The sequence below is a fragment of the Corvus brachyrhynchos genome, unplaced genomic scaffold (genome assembly GCF_000691975.1).
Source record: "Corvus brachyrhynchos isolate BGI_N302 unplaced genomic scaffold, ASM69197v1 scaffold50, whole genome shotgun sequence".
In the NCBI taxonomy this organism is placed as follows: Eukaryota; Metazoa; Chordata; class Aves; order Passeriformes; family Corvidae; genus Corvus; species Corvus brachyrhynchos.
This window is the reverse complement of record NW_008235964.1, coordinates 1,613,052-1,636,037: the sequence shown is the minus strand read 5'-3', so window position 1 is coordinate 1,636,037 and position 22,986 is coordinate 1,613,052. Positions and strand designations below refer to the sequence as shown.

The 22,986-nt window shown below is 36.8% G+C and overlaps 1 protein-coding gene across 12 annotated transcripts in view; it reads right to left on the bottom strand.

The window, feature by feature from the left end:
* Positions 1-22,986, bottom strand: part of CACNA2D1 (calcium voltage-gated channel auxiliary subunit alpha2delta 1) — a 364,954-nt gene that overhangs the window by 302,585 nt on the left and 39,383 nt on the right. For all 12 annotated transcript variants that reach the window (XM_017727845.1, XM_017727857.1, XM_017727868.1 and 9 more), the window contains exon 2: positions 13,939-14,020. In XM_017727845.1, coding sequence (XP_017583334.1) covers positions 13,939-14,020 — 82 coding nt within the window. The remainder of the gene's footprint in view (positions 1-13,938; positions 14,021-22,986) is intronic.

Sequence of the window (22,986 nt, the reverse complement as noted above, 5' to 3'; positions counted from 1 at the left end):
GGTCACAACTTTAAGTGGCTTAGAGAATTGTCCGTATTCAAACTGGCCAGCTGATAGGTTCTATCAGTTCCCAGAGGAAGCTGTAAGCACCCCTTAGCAAGGACATCCCTTCCAGGACTATGCTTGCTAACCTATGACAATCTAAACCTATTGATTTTCAGTTTAAAGCCCTAGCCCTTCATCCTGTCACTACATGCCCTTGTAAAAAGTCTCTTTCCAACTCTCTTGTAGACATTTTTAGGTACTGGAAGGCTGCCATAAGGTCTCCCCAAAGTCCTCCAGGATGAGCAATCTTAACTGTCTCAGTCTTTCCTCATAGGAGAGACATTCCATCTCTCTAATCATCTTAGTATTCTACTGGACTCACTCCAACAGGTCTTTGTCCTTCTTGTTCTGTACTCAATGTAGAGCAAAGTTCCAGTAAGCCATACTGGTAAGGGATTGACAACCTGAATGGAAAATTTGCACTTTTATCCCTGAATCTAATTTGTTCTTCCAGCAAACGTATGATCCTACAGACCCCAGCCTGAAAGCACTCACATTTTTCACATACCTAATTACTAAAGGGAAGTTATTCCCATATCCCCAAGCTTGAATGGTTTGAAAGCTGCAGACTATCGAAGTGTTGTACAGTGGGACATTCATAGGAAAAAATAATCATTTTCATCTTTCTTCTCCAGCACCAGCTATCAGAAAAATTCAAAAGCCTGAATCACATAACAAGGAGATCATCACCACAAGAGACAGGAGCACTATTAAAACCTTTATAATATGCATTGTGGATCCTACCACCAAGAAACCCGGACTCTGAGGCTGGCTTCACAACTTGCATTTGTCAGTAATTTCAAAAAAATAAAATTCAAAACAACTCCCACAAAAAAACAAAACAAAGAAAACCCAAAACAAATCCTTTGACATTCACACAAGATCTCAGATAGGTCTGAGTCAGTGACTTTCCTTCTCCCTTTCTTTGTTTTACCCATGGTAGGGCTCCAAGTACTGATCTACCCTGCTTCTACTGCCAGTGGAAGATTTATCCCACAAGCTCCTAAACAAACAGCATCAGAAATTACTTGGAACTTCACACACTTCTTTATTTTCCTGAAGTGTGAGACTGTCTCAACTACCAACGAGCAGTCTAATACTCGTTAATTATTTAGGAGGTGTGTACATAATTTATTTATTGCCTACTACCCTTTTCTTTAATTCATTGTAGCACTGCAGCAGTTCAGCACAACAGTACACAGGGAAATGATACATACTTCAGGATTTGGCACCCTGGGACAAACTTTTCCTTCTCCAAGCCTCCCACCTAGCAGCCTAACAAAATTAGCAAATGCTCATCTCAAATAGTCATAAAGGGTCTTACTGGCAAAGGTGTGCTCATGTGTCTTTCAAATTCCAATTTGGCAGGCTCCACGGTTTGTTAAGAAGAGCTAATTTGAATACAATTTATTAAATTGCTTTAACTAAATGAATGCAAGTTTCTATAGGTTTTTACATCTAAAATCTTAGTTATGTTAGTACTTTAATCACTAATATTTTCCTAAAAGCTCTCCAAATTGCCAGTAAAATCCTGTCACTTCTCACAGCCTCCTTGCATGACTAAGCAAAACCTGTAAGGTTTTGTGTAATAGCACAAAAATACTTTAATTCTTTTCTGAAGTCAATAGTCATGCACTTCTTTATTCAGGAAAGACGTAATGAACTGCAAGGTTTTAGGGGAGAGAACATGATGGAAAGAGTCACACTAAGGTGAAACAACACAACAGTTGAATGTGACAAAGATTAGAAAAACAGCCAGCTCCTCAGCAGAACGTGCCCCTCTCTGCTCAGTCTTCAAGGACACGTTTATAAATCTCACACAAAGAGACATTCTCCTTGCTTCCTATAAAGCTCACCAGGGCAAGTCAAACACTTCTGCACAAATTGAGAGAGAATGAAAGATGTTATTACATGGATCTTGCTATATTGTGGCAGGCACTGGGGCTGGCCCTAGCATTGAAATTTATTTAAATGGCCCTCCTGCTGTATCACACTCAGAAAATGAACTATTTTCAACTGCAGTAGAACTCCTTTGCCTCTTTGTTTGTTTGTTTGCTTTGAATGTGTCATTCTCCCAGTTTAAAAAAAACCAACAGAGCCTTTCCTTCAGGCAGTGGTAACTTGACTGAGGGCCCAAACATAGGACATGAACATGCCAATCTCATTTCCATCACCAAATACTTCCATGGACATAGAAATCATACCAGCCAGTATCTTCAGAAGCTGAAACCCAGAACTTCAAAAGTTAACCAAAATCACTGTAATTTTTTCCTGCTTTGGAAAAGAGAAATAAAATAGCTCAACAATTCCAGTAATACTTATCTTTACAAGGTAAATCTATGGACATTTTTATTATTTCAATACTCCTTTCAAGACCACTTAACTCAGCTAGGCTGAGACACCTCTGTCAACAATCAATGCTTTATCACCAAATGCTTTATCATCAGTCTAGACCAGCTGGAGACTACCATGATGGCAAAAACTACTACTACAAAGATAGTGCTGAGCTTGCAGTAAAATCAAGCAAAACTTTGTGGTGGGTTCTCCTCCATCTTTTCTGAAAGAAACCACACCAAACTACTAAGAGTACTTCCGAAATCTTGACCTAGGTTTTACAAGATTGTGTACTAAATTAATTAACTTATTTAATAAATTTTAAGAATCCTTCTGAATAGAGTGAAACTTAAATAAAGGTTTAGTAAAGTATTCTCTTTCTGCCCACTCCCCACTTCTGGAAAGGGCCTCCCATAGCCAATGTCCCCTGGTCCATCCAATCTCTTGCTTTTTATCACTTGTGGCACTACCAGGCCTCAATGATCAAGACCTGCCTCACCAGGAATCTCTGCCTGTACCCTGTGCCATCAGCTCCATTTCAACTTGGTCCTCAGATGAAAAAAAATTCATTTCATACTGAAATTTTGGGTAATGTTAAAATTAAAAAAAAAAATCGATGAAATTATAATTTTATTAATAATATTCTATGTTTCACAGAATCAAAGTTTGTTTTAATAACTTTGTTTAGCTAACAAAATAGCAACTAATAACACACATATATTTACTAATTTTAGTTTTTGTTTTTATCAATGTCATGATCTCATTTCTGAGAGAAAAGCGGAGAGAAGAGGTCATTTGACAGACATCCAAACACATGATAAGATCTTGGGAGCAGGAAAAGTCAGAAAAAAGAAAATTACCACTTTCTAATTTTATTTAATATATATTATATTTATTATATTATAATATATTAATTATATTATTACACTATTATTGTGAACTTTTTATTATTGTAAATATTCTCCTTTAACTTAAATTTTTAGTAACCACAAACAATATGATCTGCCCAGCGTAAGAAAATTCTATCCTCTTACTAATATAACCTATTTCCAAAGTTATATTAATACTTCCTATTTCTAATACATGCCAGACAATTTTTCTTTCTCACAAGACACTTCTTTTCTTTGAATCAGAAGCAATTAATTGTGAAGCACATAGAAAAATGCTCATGTCTAAGAAGCATTCTGTATTTTCAAAGAAATCAGTCTGAGTATTTTATGTCTTACTCTCTGCTCCACATAATGTATAAATAAGATTACAGCTGCTCCCTAGCAACTCGCAGATGCCTTCATTCTTGAAATTCATGGCAACAACACAAAGGAAGAAACCACCCCAATAGTTTACTGTAGCTGTTGCTTTTCAGAATCATTTGCCTGATCACTGACTGCTCTAAAGGTCTGGGATGACAAGTGACAGGGCAGCTGATGTGTTAAAAACCTTGAAATATCATAGTAGTGACATGCATGTTAGGGAAAAAATTATCAGAGCAAGTTCATTCTTAAGTAAAACACTCAGACTGAATTCTGCAAGGTGCTGGGAACACTTATGCCTCAGTTAACACCAGAGAGGATAAGCAGTGCCAGAGTCAATGGGCTCACTCAGGTGCCTACTCAAAGGGAAGCATACAATCAGGCATACTTTGTAGGAATCATCAGCCCCTTTTGACTGTTGATAATTAACAGAGTAGTCCAGAGGACTTTCAAATTAAGAAGTAATTTTTGTAATTGCCACTTTGTATTTAAACCTTGATAAAGCAGGAGTTCAGCTTTGTACTTCTGCTACTTTACAAACATGAAAAGCAGATTTTACATCCCCCTTTGTTAGGAAAAATGTATTTTAAGGTATTCAATTTTGCTTCCTAATTATAGAAATACAGTATTAAATAACAAGATGAAATCATTCATTGGTTTCAGAGCAGTTTCAACTCAGTTTTAGCTGAGATTGAGTAAGAACTCAAAAATCCCAATTCACGAGCACAAGTGGATCTTTCTTGTAACAGAAGAAGAACAATAAGAAGAAAGTGCTTCACATTTCTTCTGTACTTCTGGTATATTTGGAGATGGGCACTTATCTAATATCTCAAACTCACTTATTCATAGGAGATTTTGGCCTGCCTCAGCTGCTCTTAATGCAATTTATCATATACTGACTCTCTCCCCAAAAGTAATTTTAAATCTCAGGGAACTCAAACAGGTTTTTTGTCATTTTATTAACCACAGGACTTGGAAACTGATTAGCTCTAATGTTTGGGGTTTTGTTGGGCTTAGTGAGTGATTTTTTTTTTTAAGGAAAATGTTTAATTTTTTCTCAGCTTCTACAAAAACCATCTGAATATAAGTACCAATGGGACAGAATTTATTATTGTTAAAGCCAATGGACCATTATAAATTAATCAAGAACAGTACTTTGATCAAAGATTATCCAGATCATCAGATAGTAATTAAAGCTATGGTAATATTAGGCCATCTCTTCCCTTGAGTTTGAGCAAGCTTTGTTAATGCAGCCACCTATTCTTAGTGACTTACAGCTGGTTTTGGTTGCTGGAAGAAGGAAAGCTTCAAAATGCCAGTTTATTGCTAAGGGAGCAGAGAGTGTCATCTGCAAATAGTAAATGAGGCTCCCTATGTTTTGACAATCTCTTAATTTCCATTTGGATTACAAAGAAAAACTTGCAGATTTCAGTATTCAGATTTCCCAGTTTGCATTTTTAAAAGTGATTTTATTTTCCTGATATCTCGACATTGGTCAGCAATGTGTAAACTTGACAGGATTTGGTTTGGAGAATTCTCTTTCTAGTTCATGCAGCTTTGGTATTTGGTTGCACACAGAACATAGTGGTGGCAGTGATATACCCCAAATGGGACATATCTTTATAAACACTGCATTGTTAAAAAAGTTATTGTTAATAACTTTGGGAGTCCCTAACCAGGCTAACCCATCTCATACATTATTATAATTCTGGTAAATGGACTCTGACTCTTCAATAAATACCTAAAATAACCATGTTTCACTGTACCAACCCCTTCATAATTCCATTCTAAAAGTAATCTTGACCTCCCTTCCCTTCACCACACCCCTCTCAGATACAGCAGACTGGTGTCCTTGCCTTAGGAATGAGGGAAAAGACAAGTATGACTAGTGTGCAATAGCCTATTTATGCTTAGAAAGAATGCAAGTGTTTCAGAGGCTGGTCTCATGTACTCCACTCAGCCAAACTTTCTGATATCTATTTTATTACACATTACTAAGATAATTTTAAAAAATAATAAAATAGAGTTGCTCCCTTGTTTTCAAATTTTTCTCCTTCTTTTCCTTAGAAAACAGCATAACAAAACTGCACTTCTGCGGAAAACTGCAGTTGCAGACTACCAGAACCACCCATAAATATGGCATGAACTCAAGGAATTTTCAGCAAATATAAAAGTGGTGACCCAACGAGGATAAAATCCTTCAACAACTTCAAAATAGTTGACTTGTTTAAATTTTCATTTCAAGATTATATAAAATTATAGTTTTGTTTTATATGGGTAGAAGTCTTCTCTGCTTTATGTTTTTGAAAGAATTTTCTTAGTATTTTGTTTCATTGAGGACAACAAAAAGAGACAAAAGGAGAAAAGAAAGAATACAATACATTTCTGATTTTTGAGCTCAGTCATAGTGAACCTCACTGAGTGAAACAATTTGAATGAATAGAAAATTTTCCTCATTTCCCAAATTTAGCTCATTTAAACACTTGCCTTCCTTTCTTAGACCACTGGAGAGTACACCCAGGACATACAGGAAATAGCTTCACAGTTACACCAGTTGTGTCTACAAGTGTTGTGGTATTAGTTATATTTTCCATTTTCAGGGGTAAAGAAGGATGGACTGCACACCAATCAATCATTATTTTATAAGTCAGAAGTATCTTAAAATCCAGGGTCAAAATAGTGACAAACTCCTAAGAACCTATGGCAATCACAACATTCAAATGAAATTCAGACTTACGGAGGACCTCCTGAGAAATGTCAACCAAATGTATTCATTTGGGTTGTTATTCTTAAAATCAACTATATTTTTAAAAAATCCAGTTCTTTCCTTTATTCTTTATATTTTTCTTAATCATAAAACTCTGCACTACTTCAACCTTAACAAGGGTGAATGTAGCATATTTTGGAATGTGTCCATATATCCCCTAGGTCCATCTGCTAGCTCATCAGAGAATAGCACAAAGTACAAAATTCTTTGCCTATGGCTAAAGCATATAGAAACTGAATCCAACTTGATATATACAATATTCAAAAATAAATAAATAAATAAAATAATAAAGTTGGTAAAAATAAATAGAAGTTTCAACTCCATGTATATGTTTAATGCTTTCAAAAAATAATTTCAAATTTCTATACAGCCTTTTCTAATTCATTCAATTTCCTTTATGATTGTAAAGAAAGAACCACATAAATATCATGCTAATCATTGAGAAAAATAGTAAGAATGAAAATGTTTACTGCTAAGTTGCCTGCCAAATCACCTTTTTAAGCAGGAATTGCAGGCTCCTATGACAACAGGGAAGATCATCCAGATACAAGTTTTACATGAATTTCAAGTAAGCTGTTGAAGCCTCCCCTCACACAGACCTCTATACAGATAATGAAGAGAACAAGGCAAGCACTATATGACAGCCTCTATAAGTCTAAGTCAGTGGTGTGTCTCTGTCTGTAGAGCTTCTAGAACAGAGCTTCTAAGACTAACTTAGCTAAAATCTGTAGAATCCAACAGAAAATTACTCTGGGTTATAATTCCTTCTGGCTGAAGGAAGCTTTCCTGAACATCCCTACTCCAAGGCAGTTCAAATCAGAGACCAGTCTCTCTTACAAGTCACTCATCTCAGTTAAACTCTAAAGACAGATCCAAGACCTGGAAAGCTGAAAGTGTGGCCTGGGAAGCTGCTGCCAATGTGAGTGTTTGAGCAGACTGGCACCATCTGTGCATTAGGCACACAGACCTCACACTGAGAAAGGGATGAAATGTGCTCCTACAGAACCTCAGCTAGGCTGTTCACTAAGGAGAGCTAATTATTATAAAACAGCATTCAAAAGACAAAATAAATAAAAATCTTCTAACAATTGCTGGTGGACTCATTTTGTGAATGGAACTCATCACCACATATCATATACCCATACCTAGCTGGCTCTCTTTTTATTTTGTAGGAAGAAACAGTATTTTTATCTCTAGGAATTCCATTTAAAGGCCAAGTCAGCCTATATGGGTTCACTCTACAGCTCCTAGAACTGTAATAACAGCATGCCTTATGAACATCATGCATGGGTTGTTTTTGCAGCGAGGTATCAAAAAGGAAACAGATTCAGAGAGTAGAGTTCCTTGGAACTGCCTCGCTATCTGCTGCTTCGTTAGTTATCTGTTGCCTTAAAAGGTTATACTGCACAAGATGGCATTTTTTGCTATAACAGTCATAGTGAAGCTCCAGTGTGTTTGTCACATCAAAGCTCTTTCCAGAGACCCACATTTTTTTAATGCAGTGTTTCTGTAAAAGAGGATCCTCTTCAATCAGTTTGGAACAGACAAGTTCATGAATTGCTATAAGGCATATTTTCTACTCCAAGGTCTTCCTTTCTGGGTACTGCAGGGTTCCCTTCCTTCTGTCTCTCCTGTCCCTAGAGGTATTTTAGGAGCTGGAATCCAGAAGCATACTTGTTGTAGTTTATTAGATTAAACGAGCTGTCAATTAGCTTAGCCATGAGTCTTTGCTGTGAACGGTCTATGTAAAAATGGAAGTTGTGCATACTTCCATCAAAATGGAACCATGTAATTAATAAATTCTGTAGTTCAGTAGGCTCTTCACCCCTTTTTTTCCTGTGTGTTGAGGTATCTGGTTTTAGACCAGAATGTGACTTTGAACTTTGTATATATTTTTGTCTTTTCAAAGAAAAAATGCCTACTGAGAAATGCAGCTAGTGAGCTCAGCCTCCATATTTATTTTGCTACATGTCTTTTAAAATTCTATTAAGCTGGTCTCTATTCCTTCTTATTTTTATTTCTAACAGTCTATTTGCTCTATAGTAACTACATATCATTCACGCCAGAGCAGCTTCATAATGCCTGACTGCACAGAGAGTTCACGGGTAAGACAAAGTTACATGAGCCTTCTTAAGTAGAAATGACAATTACGTGACTATTTGTTGTTGCTGCTTTTGTTCTTTTGTAGGTTTTTTTAGACATAATACTTATAACACTAAAAAGAATATACTATGTTGTGCTGAGAGACAGTTAAAGAAGCACACTGGACAAGATTTTCCTGTGTATCCTGTATTCCTGCTTTCAAGTCTCAAGTTGTACATACAACATCTCCTCATAAACACTCCCTTTGCGGAGGTGAAAAAAATCCTTAGGAAGGACTAAACAGTACCTTCATCAGCTGGGCAACTACAGCAGCAATAAGGTTAAGATACAGCCTCTGCTTTTTGTGTAAAAATCTGTTTGGTTGTTTTTTTTAAATACTTTTTACCTGCTTGACTTGTAAATTAAATGTTGTTAGTCATGATTCTTAGCAAATGTAAATTAGTGTAATCCACTGCAGTCAGTGGAGCTCTTCCAGTTTTCAACCAGCTGAGTATTTTGGCATCTTGAATCCTGACTTCCTGCCTTGTTGAAGCAATTTTTGCATTACTGTAATGGGGATATTACATCGGTATTACATCCAAGTTGGAGTTCTCCCAGATCTCACCTAAACTCCTAGTAATGACCAAAAAAGCAAGACTTAAATGTGTGCTTTAAAACTATTTTTGGAAGACTATTTTGAGACCATTCCCAGAGAGTATCACAGAACCACCAGAGAATGTGCTGACTTGGAAGAGACTCACAAGGATCATCAAGCCCAATTCCTGGACCTGTGCAGGGCACCACAATCCCACCACATTTCCTTTGGGCATCACAATGAACAGCTCTCGCCTGCCTCTCCATCTCCTTGTTTCTTCTACTCCAGTTATACCACTTTGCCTGGTTAAGGCCATGGATAAGCACAGCCTCAATGTAAAACTCCTAATTTTATTTTGGTTTGGGGTTTTTTTACCTCTCTTTTGCAATTTTTCTTACCACAAGCATTATATTGTTGTCATCATTGCTAACAAGAGAAAAGGTATAGGAAATGTGCATCAGCATAAACATATTCATATTTTCAGAGGCGGAATCACTAACGAACTAATAGACTTCCAAATATTTTGTCTTTTTAAACACTACATGGAATATTCATTAATATATTCTTGTGTATCCTCGCTATACAGATATTTTCAAAAGTTGTGATTGATGAGAGTTACAATGGTTTACAATGGCTATATTATATATGCAAAAGCAAGAGAAAGAGTGGTTAGTTACTAGGACAAGATTGTGATTCCAAATCACTGTAACAAAATTGTCAATTAACTAAGAAAAGTGAATCTTCTTTTGGGGAGATTCCTCTCCTTAAATATGATTCCGTGCAATTCATTACATGTTGAATTCAAACACCTTAAACACAAAAAATGTTTTTCCTGGTTATCAATGTCCACACTGCAGAATAAATTAGCCTTTTACCAAGGTACTGATCTCAACAGGACAGCTATCCACCTAAACACATACCTCACTTGACTTTAATGGTCATCTATATTTTAATTTTTTTATTCCTTTTTAAGTACATATTACACTCTAAGTTTTACATTCTCCAGGTCAAAAGCTCTCCCAGTCTAAAATCAAAATAATTGAGAATTAAGGCAGTGCTCCTATCCCTCTCCCTCATGGTCAGAAAAAAATGTTTTATAGTTCTCCAGAAGAGACCACTGTGTAGTGTAATTCCCTGGAGCACAAAGACCCCCAGATATCCAAGGCACACCCAAGCACAAACAGCACTGGTGAACCCTGAGATACCTTCAGCAAGTTATGGGAGCACCGTAAACTTGCAGCACACAGCAGCTAATTGCAAAAGCCCTGGTTTATGAAGAAGTAATACATTCTAGGTGAGAACGTACTAATTGTGTTATGTTAAGAGCTATCTTGGTCACTTTAGAGATCTTCATAGAAGACACAATTACACAAAGCAGACACAGATTGTAACTTCAGCTGAATCAGTGGGAATTCTTCCCCTGAGTCCAGGGAAAGGTTGACCAGGCTGTGAAATGGTTATATTCTGCTACGTGTTCTTGCTAAAAGCTTTAACCTCACACTTGGCCAAGTGAAAATTAATTTTCCCTAGAACAAGGGAAGACATTTCTCCTACCAATCTGACTATTACAGCTTTTGACAGAAAGTCATGTTTACTATTTTATAATAGGAGCAATCTGCTCCTTCTTTTGTATTAATCATTCTGCTTTTAGAGAGACAAGGGGAAGAAAACCCAAACAAATTATTTCTTTTTTGAAGTTTACATGAAGACTACAGGTTTGGTCCAAAACATTCTGGAGCTGGAATAATAAATAAATCAGAAAAAAAGCTGAAAATGCAATCTGACTGTAAGCATTTTTAAAGCCTGAGCAACTGTAGGCAAGTTCTGTGAATAAAAGTGACAAGCATGCAGTCATGCTATTTTTCATGTCTTTTAGTCTCCATTTTTCCAAAACTGTGATTCATTTCAGAAGAGATCTGACTAAATGTTAATAGGCAGTAAGCAGGAAAAAAAAAAGTATGTTATTCAGAAATGGGAAAGTGACAATAGCCTGTAAACAAGAAGAGAGTGGGAGACTGCATGGATTACACCTTGCCGGGCTTTGTGTTTTCCCTTGCAGCCAAGAGAGCTAATTAAAACCTTATGTCTACAGAAAGACATCGTGCAACTTCGGTCAAACAAATGGCTTTGATATACTAGGATATTTTACATGGAAACATCCCCTTTTCATACTCCTAATCCTAGGATTACAAGCACATATCGACCATCTTGTGGATACTCTGAGATAACATTATTTGCTTGAAGTCTATTATAAATTCTGGCTTTTCAAAAAAAACTTACCTACAGTATTCACACACTCATGTTTTTGTTTTTATCCACATGAATGTCACTGTGGCAAAGCTGGTAGCACTACAGATTATCAGGTTTACCCAGCAGTTTTCATTATAAGACTGTTTAAGCAGCTTGTAAAATTGCCAAATATTAACTACATAAACTATTATTTTCCTCAGGGAAAAAAAGAATGACAACATCAATCTCTTGGCTTTTTATTATCTATTTTACTATGTGGTCCTTGCATGGGAAGGCATAGCAAAATTGTTGAGACATTAACTCTTTGTTTTGTTCAAGTTAGAAATCCTCTGTAACTCATTTTCCTATTGCCTATTATAGATTAAAACCTCAACACTTTATTTAGAGATATATTCTAGTCTTTAGGGTTAAAAAAAATTTAGCCTGAAAAGGACCTGCCGATCACTGAAGAGATTTTATCAGCTAAATTTCTGAGAACACGGGTATATTCCAACCCAGAGACCATCACTCCTAGGGAATTTCCTACCTTCTCTGCATTTAAAGATCAGACTTGCTGTGGTCTCCCAGGTCTACACAGTGGGAGAAGAAGGAGATGAAAACTGAATGAAGAAGAAAGGGCAAGAGATTGAGATATGGAAACAGAGATAACAGACAGGAAAATGGAAAGAAAAGAATAAGGAGAGAAGAGACTGGAATGGAAGGAGAAATAGAAAAATCATACAGAAGAAAACTACAGGTCTGGGACTGAGAGTTAGTGATGGAGAGAAATAAGACAGGGGAAGAGAAATTCCTGTGGAAGAGAAAGGAATATTGTGACAGGCTGGCCACACACACCTGGACAGGATGTTTTGGAAATGCTAAGAAAAACAAAAGAGTTCAAAGACAGGTGCTGATCTGGACAAATCTGAGGAGAGAGATCCTAAAATAGAAACAAGAAACTAGTGTAAAATAGAAAGGCAGACTGGCCAAGCAGCAAAGGAAGGAACTGAGACAGAAACATAAGTTGAGAAGAAATGAAAGATAGCCAAGCAACACAGCAGGAAAGGAACAGAAAGTTGAATGGTGAATCAGTGGTAAGGAATGGTAGGGAAAAAGAGACACAGCAAGGGCAGAATTGATCAGATCACACCTAAATTAGATAAGCAGAAAGGACTCGTAGCAGAAACTCCCCACTAGAACCTGGAGACTGATGATTTGCAAGTCTTGTTGTTCTCTGTCAGGAGACACATGTGAAATCCACCTACAAAAACTCCAATCAGTGTTCCATGCTTCCAAACCTTACATTTCCTCAGGAAGCTCAAGTGCTAGACATTTCTGTGTTGGAAACCCATGCTTGTACAAATCTGATTATTTGTGTTAGGATCTCAAGATTTTGTTTTCAGTTTGTTTAGGGCTTTCAAAGATTAAAATGTGCATCTAAAGCATCTGCCTTAAATTGTGTTGCAATATGAAGCAGTCAAATATTAGGAAAGGCCAGAACTAAAATAAACTCTGCAATCCTCATTTATGTTCATCATGTACATGCAGTGACACAGTCCTTCCTTTTATAGGACAGTGATGATCTCATCTGAGCTAATCTTCTAAACTCCTCTTATAGTCAGTAAAGACAAAATGTCCTTCTGGGACAGGATACACACAAGACGTGAACGTCTGGGCAAAGGGTCATTAAGGTCAAAGGAATACATTAATGCACAATGCTAAATCTGAGAATTTCACACATGATTTTTTCTTTGTCTCTCTTAATGGCTTCGAAACTTCTTCTGTGCATTTCACAGATCATTTGGGGAGATTATGATTTCTGGAAACCAAATCTCAAGGTTTCACATTCAGCTCCCCAGCACCTTTTGTTGGCTAACAATAACTTAGTTTCCTGATGTAGCAGCAAAATTTCCCTCACATCAACTCAGACATCCATCAGTTCACAGAAAGAGCCACAGCACTTGTGCGGGGATAGGGAGAGGGAACTGTATGATCATATGGATGTATACTGGATTGTGATGTATACACACAAAATTGTACAGGCAGTGTAATCCTGATATTTTCTAAATTGTGCCTTCATTTTTCTGCAATGTCAGATGTGTTGTCACCATCTATAAATAGAACAATAACACAAAAATAATCTCGATGAAAGACCTGTAAATTCTTCTCTAAAAAAAACTTTATGTTAAATTTTAACAGCTGAATAAAAGTAGTTTTCATTCTCATCTATATTTCTGCTAACCAAAAGCCGCCTCATTTCAGGAAATATGTATCAGAAAGATAGGTTCCCTTGTTAATAAAGAGCAGAATTCTCCACCACTGTGAATGGTTGCTTCCTGGAGACCATATTTGAAAAACATAGAACATAAAAGTGCTTGCTTCAGGTGGAAGTGTTGCAACAATGGTAAGCCATATGTCTGATACTGCAAAGCTGATTAAATATTATCAATGAGGAAATGCTGCAACACTGAGAGTGAATTGATGGATGTCTGTTATTCATTTCCCTCTCAGTAAGCACTGCAGAGTTTAATTCCCGAAAATCATTTTCGTATGTTGGGATGAAATGATTGTAAAGCCTAAAAGATGCAAGCCCTTCACTTCACTTTCTAGTTACAGCAGTCTAGGACACATCTTACTTGAGCAAGCCAGTCCACTCCACTTGCAGTTCGTGCGAGCGTCACGAGATCTTCTTGCATCTTATCCACCCATGCTTTTATCCTGCAGAAAACAAAAAAGAAAACAGAGCCATCCAATCAGATCACTGACAAGTGGAAATGGCATACAAGCATATAGCACAGAAAACGGAAAAATAAAAGAGATAAAATTGAATATAAAACATACAAGACTTGTCTTTGAGGTTTTTCTTCAATAGATCCTCTACCCAGCCTTGTTGACCTGAATCTGTTCATAAAGTTGTCTGTGGTGGCCACCAAGCCATGCCCGCTGTAGACCCAAGAGTAACATCATGTCTATGTAGCCAAGCTGCAGCAAAGATCCCCACAACAGAGATGGTACACTACCAGCCGAGACAACATGCCTGCCCTGCAGCTCACTCCCAGAAATGCCTCTCCCAAGCACCCCAAGGTCCTTCTCCCAACAGATAGTAAAGGCAGAGAAAAACACCAGCTGGAAGCAGGTTTAAAAACCACACTAAATGTTCTGGTCTTTAGCCTCCCTTCAAGGAAGCAACAGCAGAACAGGCAGCAGTGGCCAGGAGCTGTTTTGAAAAGAGATGTTTGCTCCTGGCTGCTGTCACCAGGGAACAACTGATTTGCTGCTTTTCCTGCTCTGCTCCCTGTGCCCAGTAAACCTGACTCTCTGGAAAAGCATGGATCCAACACAGTTTCTGTGCCATGTCGCATTCTGCAGCAGGAAAGGAGCCATGGTCAAAGTTTATCCCAGTAAGGTCCATGCTACAAGAAGCTTGTGTTCTTTGCCTAGCCAGAAAGTTTCATCTCCAACTTATCTCTCACATTATCCCTGCCATTATGCCAGCTTTCTGCTCTGAAACTTGGAACAAATAAACATATTTATCCTAGCCCTTTCCCAGCCTTAATCTGATACCCAAGGGATAACTGCTAAGATTAATTCATTAATAAAGACAGGAAAAAGGGAGATTCCATTTTTGCTTTGGAAAATTTGGAAGACTAGGAAAGAAGATGGAAGACTGATTTTACTCTTTCTTTGCATGGCCATTAATAAAGAAATTTTCTGTTAATCCACAGCCAATATCTCCAAAGAACACCCTCTTCTATTATGGAGTTACAAGTTGACTATTTTTATTAAAGGACCCTTCCTCATGCTTCCTTCACACATGAAAATCACATTTCCATTGACTACAGCAATTGATTCCATTTTTGGTGTAGTGCTCCCAAATCTTCCCTTCTACAGTTTGCTTTCTAAAAACTGAGATAAAACAAATTAATTTCCTGGTTCAAGTCTCCACAAAGCCCTGTATTATATAAACATTTAGTTCTGTGTAGAAATCAGTTTGTTCAAAACCATGGTGCATTATAATTACCATGGATTTAGGACCATCATTTGTATCTGTACAAAGAATATTGACTCATAAGCACAAGTACGAGCACAAACAAGAAAATGCCATCATTTTACATTTTTGAACGGCTTCTGGTTTTCTGTGTGAAAGAATGAGGCATATGAAAGGTGAAAAAGTGAAACCCATTACCCAGAAGTGTTTTCAAAAGCATAAAATAAATAATTGAACACCCTGAGTTTTTTTATGTTCCATTTCAGTTATAAAAATTGTGGGTGTTATTTCTAACAGGAATTGATAGAAAAAATCAAGGAGGATTGATTTTTAAATTTACTTTTTCCATTTCCTACTGCTTTATATTTTTACTGGATATATTCCTCTCTGTTCTTAAAGAAAACTGGAATGGTGAAAACATATATTAGTTAACTAGTCAGTTAGTTAGCTGGTTAGTTACTTAAATTTGAAATTTTGGAAGAAGTTGCACTTAAAACCAATAATTACTTATTAATACTATTACTTGTAAATGAAATATGAATAATTTATTCTCTTTAACTTGAAAAAATATTGATTTTTCAATAAATACTTCTTATATATTGTCGAGAACTCCTGCCTCCACACAATTAGCCCACAACATGCCTTCTGGAGTTAGCCACCATGACTAGTTTTTGTTTTAGTTTGGGTTTGATTTTGTTTTGTTTTAAGTTGTGTTTGAGCAAGGCTTCTGCTTCAGTCAGTGGGAAAAGGCATGTCCAGGGCTGACCTACTCTCTCCTCAGCCAGGTGAGCTGAACCTATCTTCTACATATCTTCTAGTGGAGCTCTGGACAACTTTGATTCCTAGTCCAAGTTCTCCAGCTTTATTTTTAGTCAGGTAGGGGTATAGAGTATCAGTTTCTAAACTGGAATAGGAGGAAGTCCACCTTCTTCCAAACTTAATGACAATTTCCTTCCCTAGCTGTAACTACAATGTAAATAATAAAGCTTCTTCCAATGTACTCACTATATATTTACCTTAAAAGATTATATTCTTGCATACTGGTGTTAGCCAGTGAGACCTTTTGTAGTGAAAACTGTCCTTTTTTTTGCTTTCCTATACACCAGGGTGCAACATCATCACAAAATTATGGAATCATAGAATAGTTTGGGTTGGAAGGGACCTTTAAAGGTCATCCAGTCCAATCCCCCCTGCAATGAGCAAGGATATCTTCAACCAGCTCAAGTTGCTCAGATGGTAAAAAGAAATAACATCAGAAGTGTTGTGCTAGATTACTATCAAAAGTAGAAACGATAAAATGATGTTCTATGACTTTGAGGAAGTTCAGTGTAATTCCTCTTGCCTTCCCACAAGAATTTGAATATGATTAGTATTATTCATAAAATCTAATGACAGCATTTCTGCATCTCAGTTTCCTACCTTCCCACCAGACAAAAGTGTACATTTGAGACATTTCATACTCCTCATAGGCTTTTTTTTTCAGAAATGGACATGCATTCTATAACTTTTATATACTCTATGCAATTAAGAAATTGCATAGAGTATATAAAATAAAACTTTTTTTTTTTTTTTTCCCCAGTTAAGGACTCACATTATCTCACTGCGTTTTGGGGTTTTTTTAAGTGTGTCTTTAAAAAAAAAAAAAAATAATGGCCTGTAGGCACTGAAATGCTTGTCTGGTGCTCCTTTTAACTGAAGCCTGCAGTGCAATATCTGTCTGACAGCTGCTCATGGTCAGTTTATTTAACAATTGGAAAGCTGTCACAGCAAATGGCAACTCCCATGACTTAAAGAAGCAGAAGTCATTTTTTTTTCTGCAAAGGACACCAACAGAAAGCTACAAAAGGCTGGTTTGTTCTTATCGTTATTAGTTAGACACAAACATTGCAATGGATATTCTACTGAAAGGTGATTATGTTCTGCAGGACAAATGATTTTAACCCCCTTTTCTCACACACAGGTTGTTCCTGTATGAAGCAGTGATGAGACAAAAGGAGTGTGCACATGCCTTCCCACAGCAACTTCCAAGTGATCTGAATGATGGAGGGAGCTGTCTGATTAAAGACAGACAGACACAGGTCATTTACGGGGGATTAGAAGGTACAACCCTGCTCCTGTCACCTGGGCTGTGATCAGATTGATGAAGAAATAGCCCAAACACTACAGAACCATCCATCCACATTATGTTATCAGCCAACCTAGGAAAACAGTTATTTCGACAGCACAGGAAGATTTCTTTTCTTCTTTTTCTTATATTTTTTCTCATTTTTTTAAAGCAGGACAATTATATTTCCTAAAGTCAGAGGATTTTCACAGGTACACCCCTAGCCACACTACGAGCAGAACTAAATACAGCAGGTGCTAGACTAAGAAATCTTTCTTTTAATTTCATTAAAACCCATTTTAATGTTAAACCTGTACTTGCAGAACAGAGCACTGCTAAATTACAGAGGTAAAAGAAACCAAGACACCTCGATGCAGAATATCCTGGCTATAACCATTTTTCCCCTGACGAAACTGATGCAGTTCTGCTGACTTTAAGGAAAGTAGATTCATGTAATGATATACCATATCTTTGTAGACCACTCACACTAATTTAAGGTCCATTAGCTGACTTCTGCTTGGATAACGTCTTATAATCTAAAGAGGAAAGGATAAAGCTGAACTCTGACAATTGAAGTCACTTGGTACATTGGAGATCCACATCCAGTTCTCTACAGTTAAGATTACATTCAGCTCAAGTTTATCGTTCTTGCATACAAAAATAGCAACAATAGAAGTAATGAAAGATGTCAGTAGTGAGAGGAAGAAGTGTTTTAAAAATAGGTCAATATTTCTCTGATTATCAAGCAGGAAAAAGACCAAAACACCCTGCTCCTATTTAAATTGAAAAGTGGTGTTTAGGAAATTAAGATAAATGAGATGGTTTTGGAAACTGAGAGAGTAAACCTTGCTATATTTTTTCAGGCTAACCCCACTTTATTTTTTTGCTCAGAAAAAACCTTCACTTTCAGGTTTAGATGTTTTTTAGAAGATTTGCTGTTAGTGAAGGAAGGGGGAAAGGCTACAAAATTATCATAGCAGCAGAATTCACAACCATTCTTTGTCATTCTTAGGCAACACCAAGGGGCAAATAGAAATTCTTATAGTAATTATAGAAGGCATGTGAATGGAAGTTACAATAAAATTATTAACCTTTTACACAGAAATTACCCATGTTGCTGCATTTACACTTCTCACTGCACAACTAGTGATTTTAAATACCACTATATTTTTTTCATGACCTATAAGCTGACAGTACTCATCTCAGGTATAGGGACAGATGGATAGATTTATAGACAACTAGGCTTTTGAAGGAGAAATAAAGGCAGATTTTGTGAAATACTGAAGAAAATTTAATAATGCCCCGAAAATTTCACTGATTCTAAAACATAAAGAAAGGAGCTGGATATGGGGAAACTGATGCAAAGATCACTAAAATCCCATTGTTATCAGATCAAACTCTTAAATGTCTACTGTCTTCATAGCCAGAAAATGAATAAATGATATAATTTATATAATCTAAATTATATAATTTAGATGTGACATAAAAACAAATGAAGGCAAAACAGTCCATCTAACCTTTTGTGAATTTTCCAGATCTTACTATAGTATTTGTAACAGTCCAATTAGATTCCACAGAGGGGATTTAATTTCATAATCTAAAGACAGGCTCAACTCATTCTATGACTTCTATGGTTATGAACACCTCAGGGTGATGTACAGTCCTCCAATACTCCTTTTATCTGTTATTTGAAAATTTGCTACTGCACTATGTGAAGGTACTTATAAGTACTATAGATAGTAAATAACAATTTTAAAGGAAAGTAAGGATTCAGAAATTTAAGTGTAAAGGGGTGTGTTCTGTGAGTGTTTGAGAGCCCCTTTTATTCCAGTGCAATAATGATACAGGAATGTATATCAAGTGCTAACTATCTGGTAAAGATATATCACACAACTTTGTATATATGTTTGGAAGAATGTTTGTGTAGTAAAAGCAAAGCAAAGATTAATTCATGACATTTGGCTGCACTGAGTGAGGAAAACAGGGAAACTATGTGATCTCTGTGCATAAAAATGGATGCATGAAATCTTCAGCATCTTATGCTCCCCAGGCAAATATATTTCCTCTGTTGGCAAGAAGAAAAAATAGTACTTTGTTTCTTTGCCCTCTTTGACTGTCTTATCTTCCCAGATGTGACAAGCTGCTGGCCATGTAGTCTGCAAGGACCTTCCAGAGATAAGATAGCCCCAATGGCCAAGGCCAGATGGCCCCTCTTGTTCTTTCCTGTTTTTAAACAGTAAAACCCTTGCTTGGAATTGTTATTTTACATTTCTCAAATGGAAACATTTGGGAAGAAAGACATAATTTCTCTGTCATATCTGTCATTCTGTAGACAGAAAATAAATATCAATGTAGATGGAAAACTTTTCAGGATACACTTGAATCTTAGTAACAGACATCTTAATGTTCAAACTTGGGGGGTTTAAGCTTTCAATTTACATAGTTAGGCCATCCAGTCACAGAAAGTAAAACAATTTTCCATTTCTTCCCCCAAACACTCCTTCTCCATATGAACATAGCTCATCTCCATCATAGTCATCATAGAACAAGCTCTCAGGAGCATTCACAAATGACTGATCTACCAAACGCCCTTTCAAGGACACCCCTCGTATCACAGATAAATTGGGAACAAGGAATCCAGAGATGCAGCCCTGATACAGACAGAAGGAGAAGGAATAGCCCTTTGATTGGGCCAGCAGCTCAGCAGACTTAAGTTCTACCACCTGAGAAAGTCAGTGGCAAGTCAATGGTTCATGGCACATGAAGGGCAGGTCTGTCAGGTACCCTTTTCTCTGTCCTAACACACCATTTGCTTCTCAATACTGAGTCCCAGTGGCAGGTTACAGGATGGAAATGGTCAACTGTGAATGGCACCATGAGCTGCTTAGCCTTTGCCCCAGTGCCCAGAGAAGCAGAAACCTTTCTCCATTCTCACCCAGGACTTCTAAGCCAAACCAACTCCTTCACCCCAACATCTCTTTTGGAGCACAGCTTGAATGGCTGTTTTGCTCTCACCTTCCAACAAAACCTTGCCTAAATACCTCCATCAGAAGGCTTCACAGATGGATCTGGGAACAGACCCAGAGGGTGGACCCACTGACTTTTGCTCACTCCCACTGAAATAACTTGTCCTCATATTTCAACTCTTCACCTGTAATTTCATTTTACATTTTAACAACTGTGTACCAGATTCTTCAAAACTTCCAGATGTTAAGCAGAAGTGATCAAGTAATTCCTTAAATATGATGTCCTCTTTCAAGAGCTAGGATCAGAGCATGGTCCTATTATTTTATAACCTTGTTCAATATGAGCCAAGTGCCTAAGAGGTGCTTAACTACACATGTTCATAATTATAGCTTCTGCTTCACAAATATTTCTCTTTACGTTGCCAAAATTGTTCTTTTGCAGTCTAAAGCTTCCTAGCAAATAACATGAAAAATATCCTCTCATGGAAATTACTGTTGCACAAAATATCATTTAATAATTTAAGTTCAATCTTTCATGTAAGCCTGACACAGTCAGCTGCAAAATTGCTATAAGCTGTAAAAGGACTACTTAAAAATGATTATGTTTTAATTATCAAAGATTATACTGCTAAAACAGTTCAACAGAGAAGACATAACAAATTTTTAGCTCCAATGACTGCCAGTAGAGCTCAGATATGTTTCATTAAAGGCTTTTACAATAAGATACACATGTAGTACCATTCATTGCTTAGCACTGGAAAAGCAATCAAACTTTCCAAATCTAGTTACCATTTTTATGACTGAGACATATAAATTCAGAATGAAGAAATCTGTACCACATTAAAAGCATTTTGTTTTAAATTTCAATGGGCTAACATATGGCTGAGGATACAGATCTCGTGGAGGAGCAGGCACTGCTGGAGGGACCTGGGTATATTTGCACCCACCAGAGATCCCCTAAAACATCAGGTAATATGCCTCTCATCTTCTCTTTGCTCCACCTCTGATAACCAGTATTTAAAGAGTGTCCAATGTAACTGGATAATCTTTAATTCAACCTGGTCTAAGTTAAATTTCTCCAGTAAAAACACAGATACGCCACTAAAATTTTTCATGCAATGGGATAAGAAGGAGACTGAAAGTGAATCTCACATACATCACTGCAGTTATGCCAGTACTGTAACAATGGAACCTGGATTAGAAGCTGGTCCTTATGCAAATTAAGATGTAAAAGCTGCTATTTTTGATGGCTCTGTATTATACAGCAAATCTGTTAATAGCATAATGCCTTTGGAGAATAGAAAAGAATGTTTTAAAAAATGATTGAAAAATAAATCTCAGTTGTAATGGAATTTTACAAAGTGCTTAACAGCACAGTTTTGCTAAGACATTTCAGGCAAACAATTACTTTATCTGTTATGTTTAACATACCATACTCATACTTTAACCATAATTTACAATGAAAATTACTTCTTCCCCAAACTAATAAACATTATATTTTAGCATAAGAAAAAAATAAAAGGAAATTAAAATATTGGATACCAGTAAAGAAGAGATTAAAGGAAAAAACTGAGATTCCCACAAACCAGGAATATATTCATAATCATGTATGTACACCGATTCAACTGAGTGCGTATTTCATCCTAATTTATGCCCTAACCACTTAAGAATCTTGTTTTCACACATATATAATGCAGAAGCTGCACATATGGACTGGACTTGTCTGTTCTCCATATTGAATAAATGGGATGGGCTACAACAATAAGACACGTACATTTATCTCCCTAAAGCATGCAGTTCGTTTGAACAGCTATTTTGGTTTAAGTTATACTTACAAGAATGCCAAATAAGCTTTGAAAGAAATGACCACACGCTCACCTCATTATGTCATCACCTACTGAGGAAGTGAACAGCAAATCTTCCCTTGAGTTTACCAACACATGGATGTTCAATCAGTGTTTCTCACTGACTTTCAGGGAACTGAGGTATAAAGCAGTACCCTTATTAAAATCAAGTTTGTTTGTCTTTTCTAAAATTTCTTGGGTGTTTTAGTGGGAAAAAATAGTATTAAAGTACTTTGCCTCTCACAGAATATATTAGGCAAGTGCAACTAAGGCAATGACAGCATCATCAGGGAGCTGAGTTACTCACTTCTCTATTTTTATCTGATTGTCTGATGTAGGTTTTGGCTGTAGTGACAGAAGTCCAACACCCAGGACTGACACTGGCACCAGCAAACACTGAAGTATCCAGCCTGTGCTTTGCTGCAGCGAGGTTCAAGAGCAGGCGAGTAACTCCCCCTGTGTAAGTCACACTAATCACAGAATGTAGGTACACAGCAGAATTGGGAGCCTGCACTCAGATCATGGACAGCAAGTCTACCTTTTCTGGGTTTGCCACTTGCCTAAGTGTAAAAGTCAAATGCAAAAATTGAGAAATTCTTAAAGACAAGCAGGTGTTTTTGTGCTCTGAAAGATAGGCCTTGATTGGATATGGAGAATCTTCCCTAAAAGTCTGTATGAAATTGTTAAAATTATTAAAAAGATGCATTCTTTATAATGGTTATTTAATATGAAATTCTTATCGAGAATATTCTATGATCATTTAAGCACTGGAAAAAGGAATA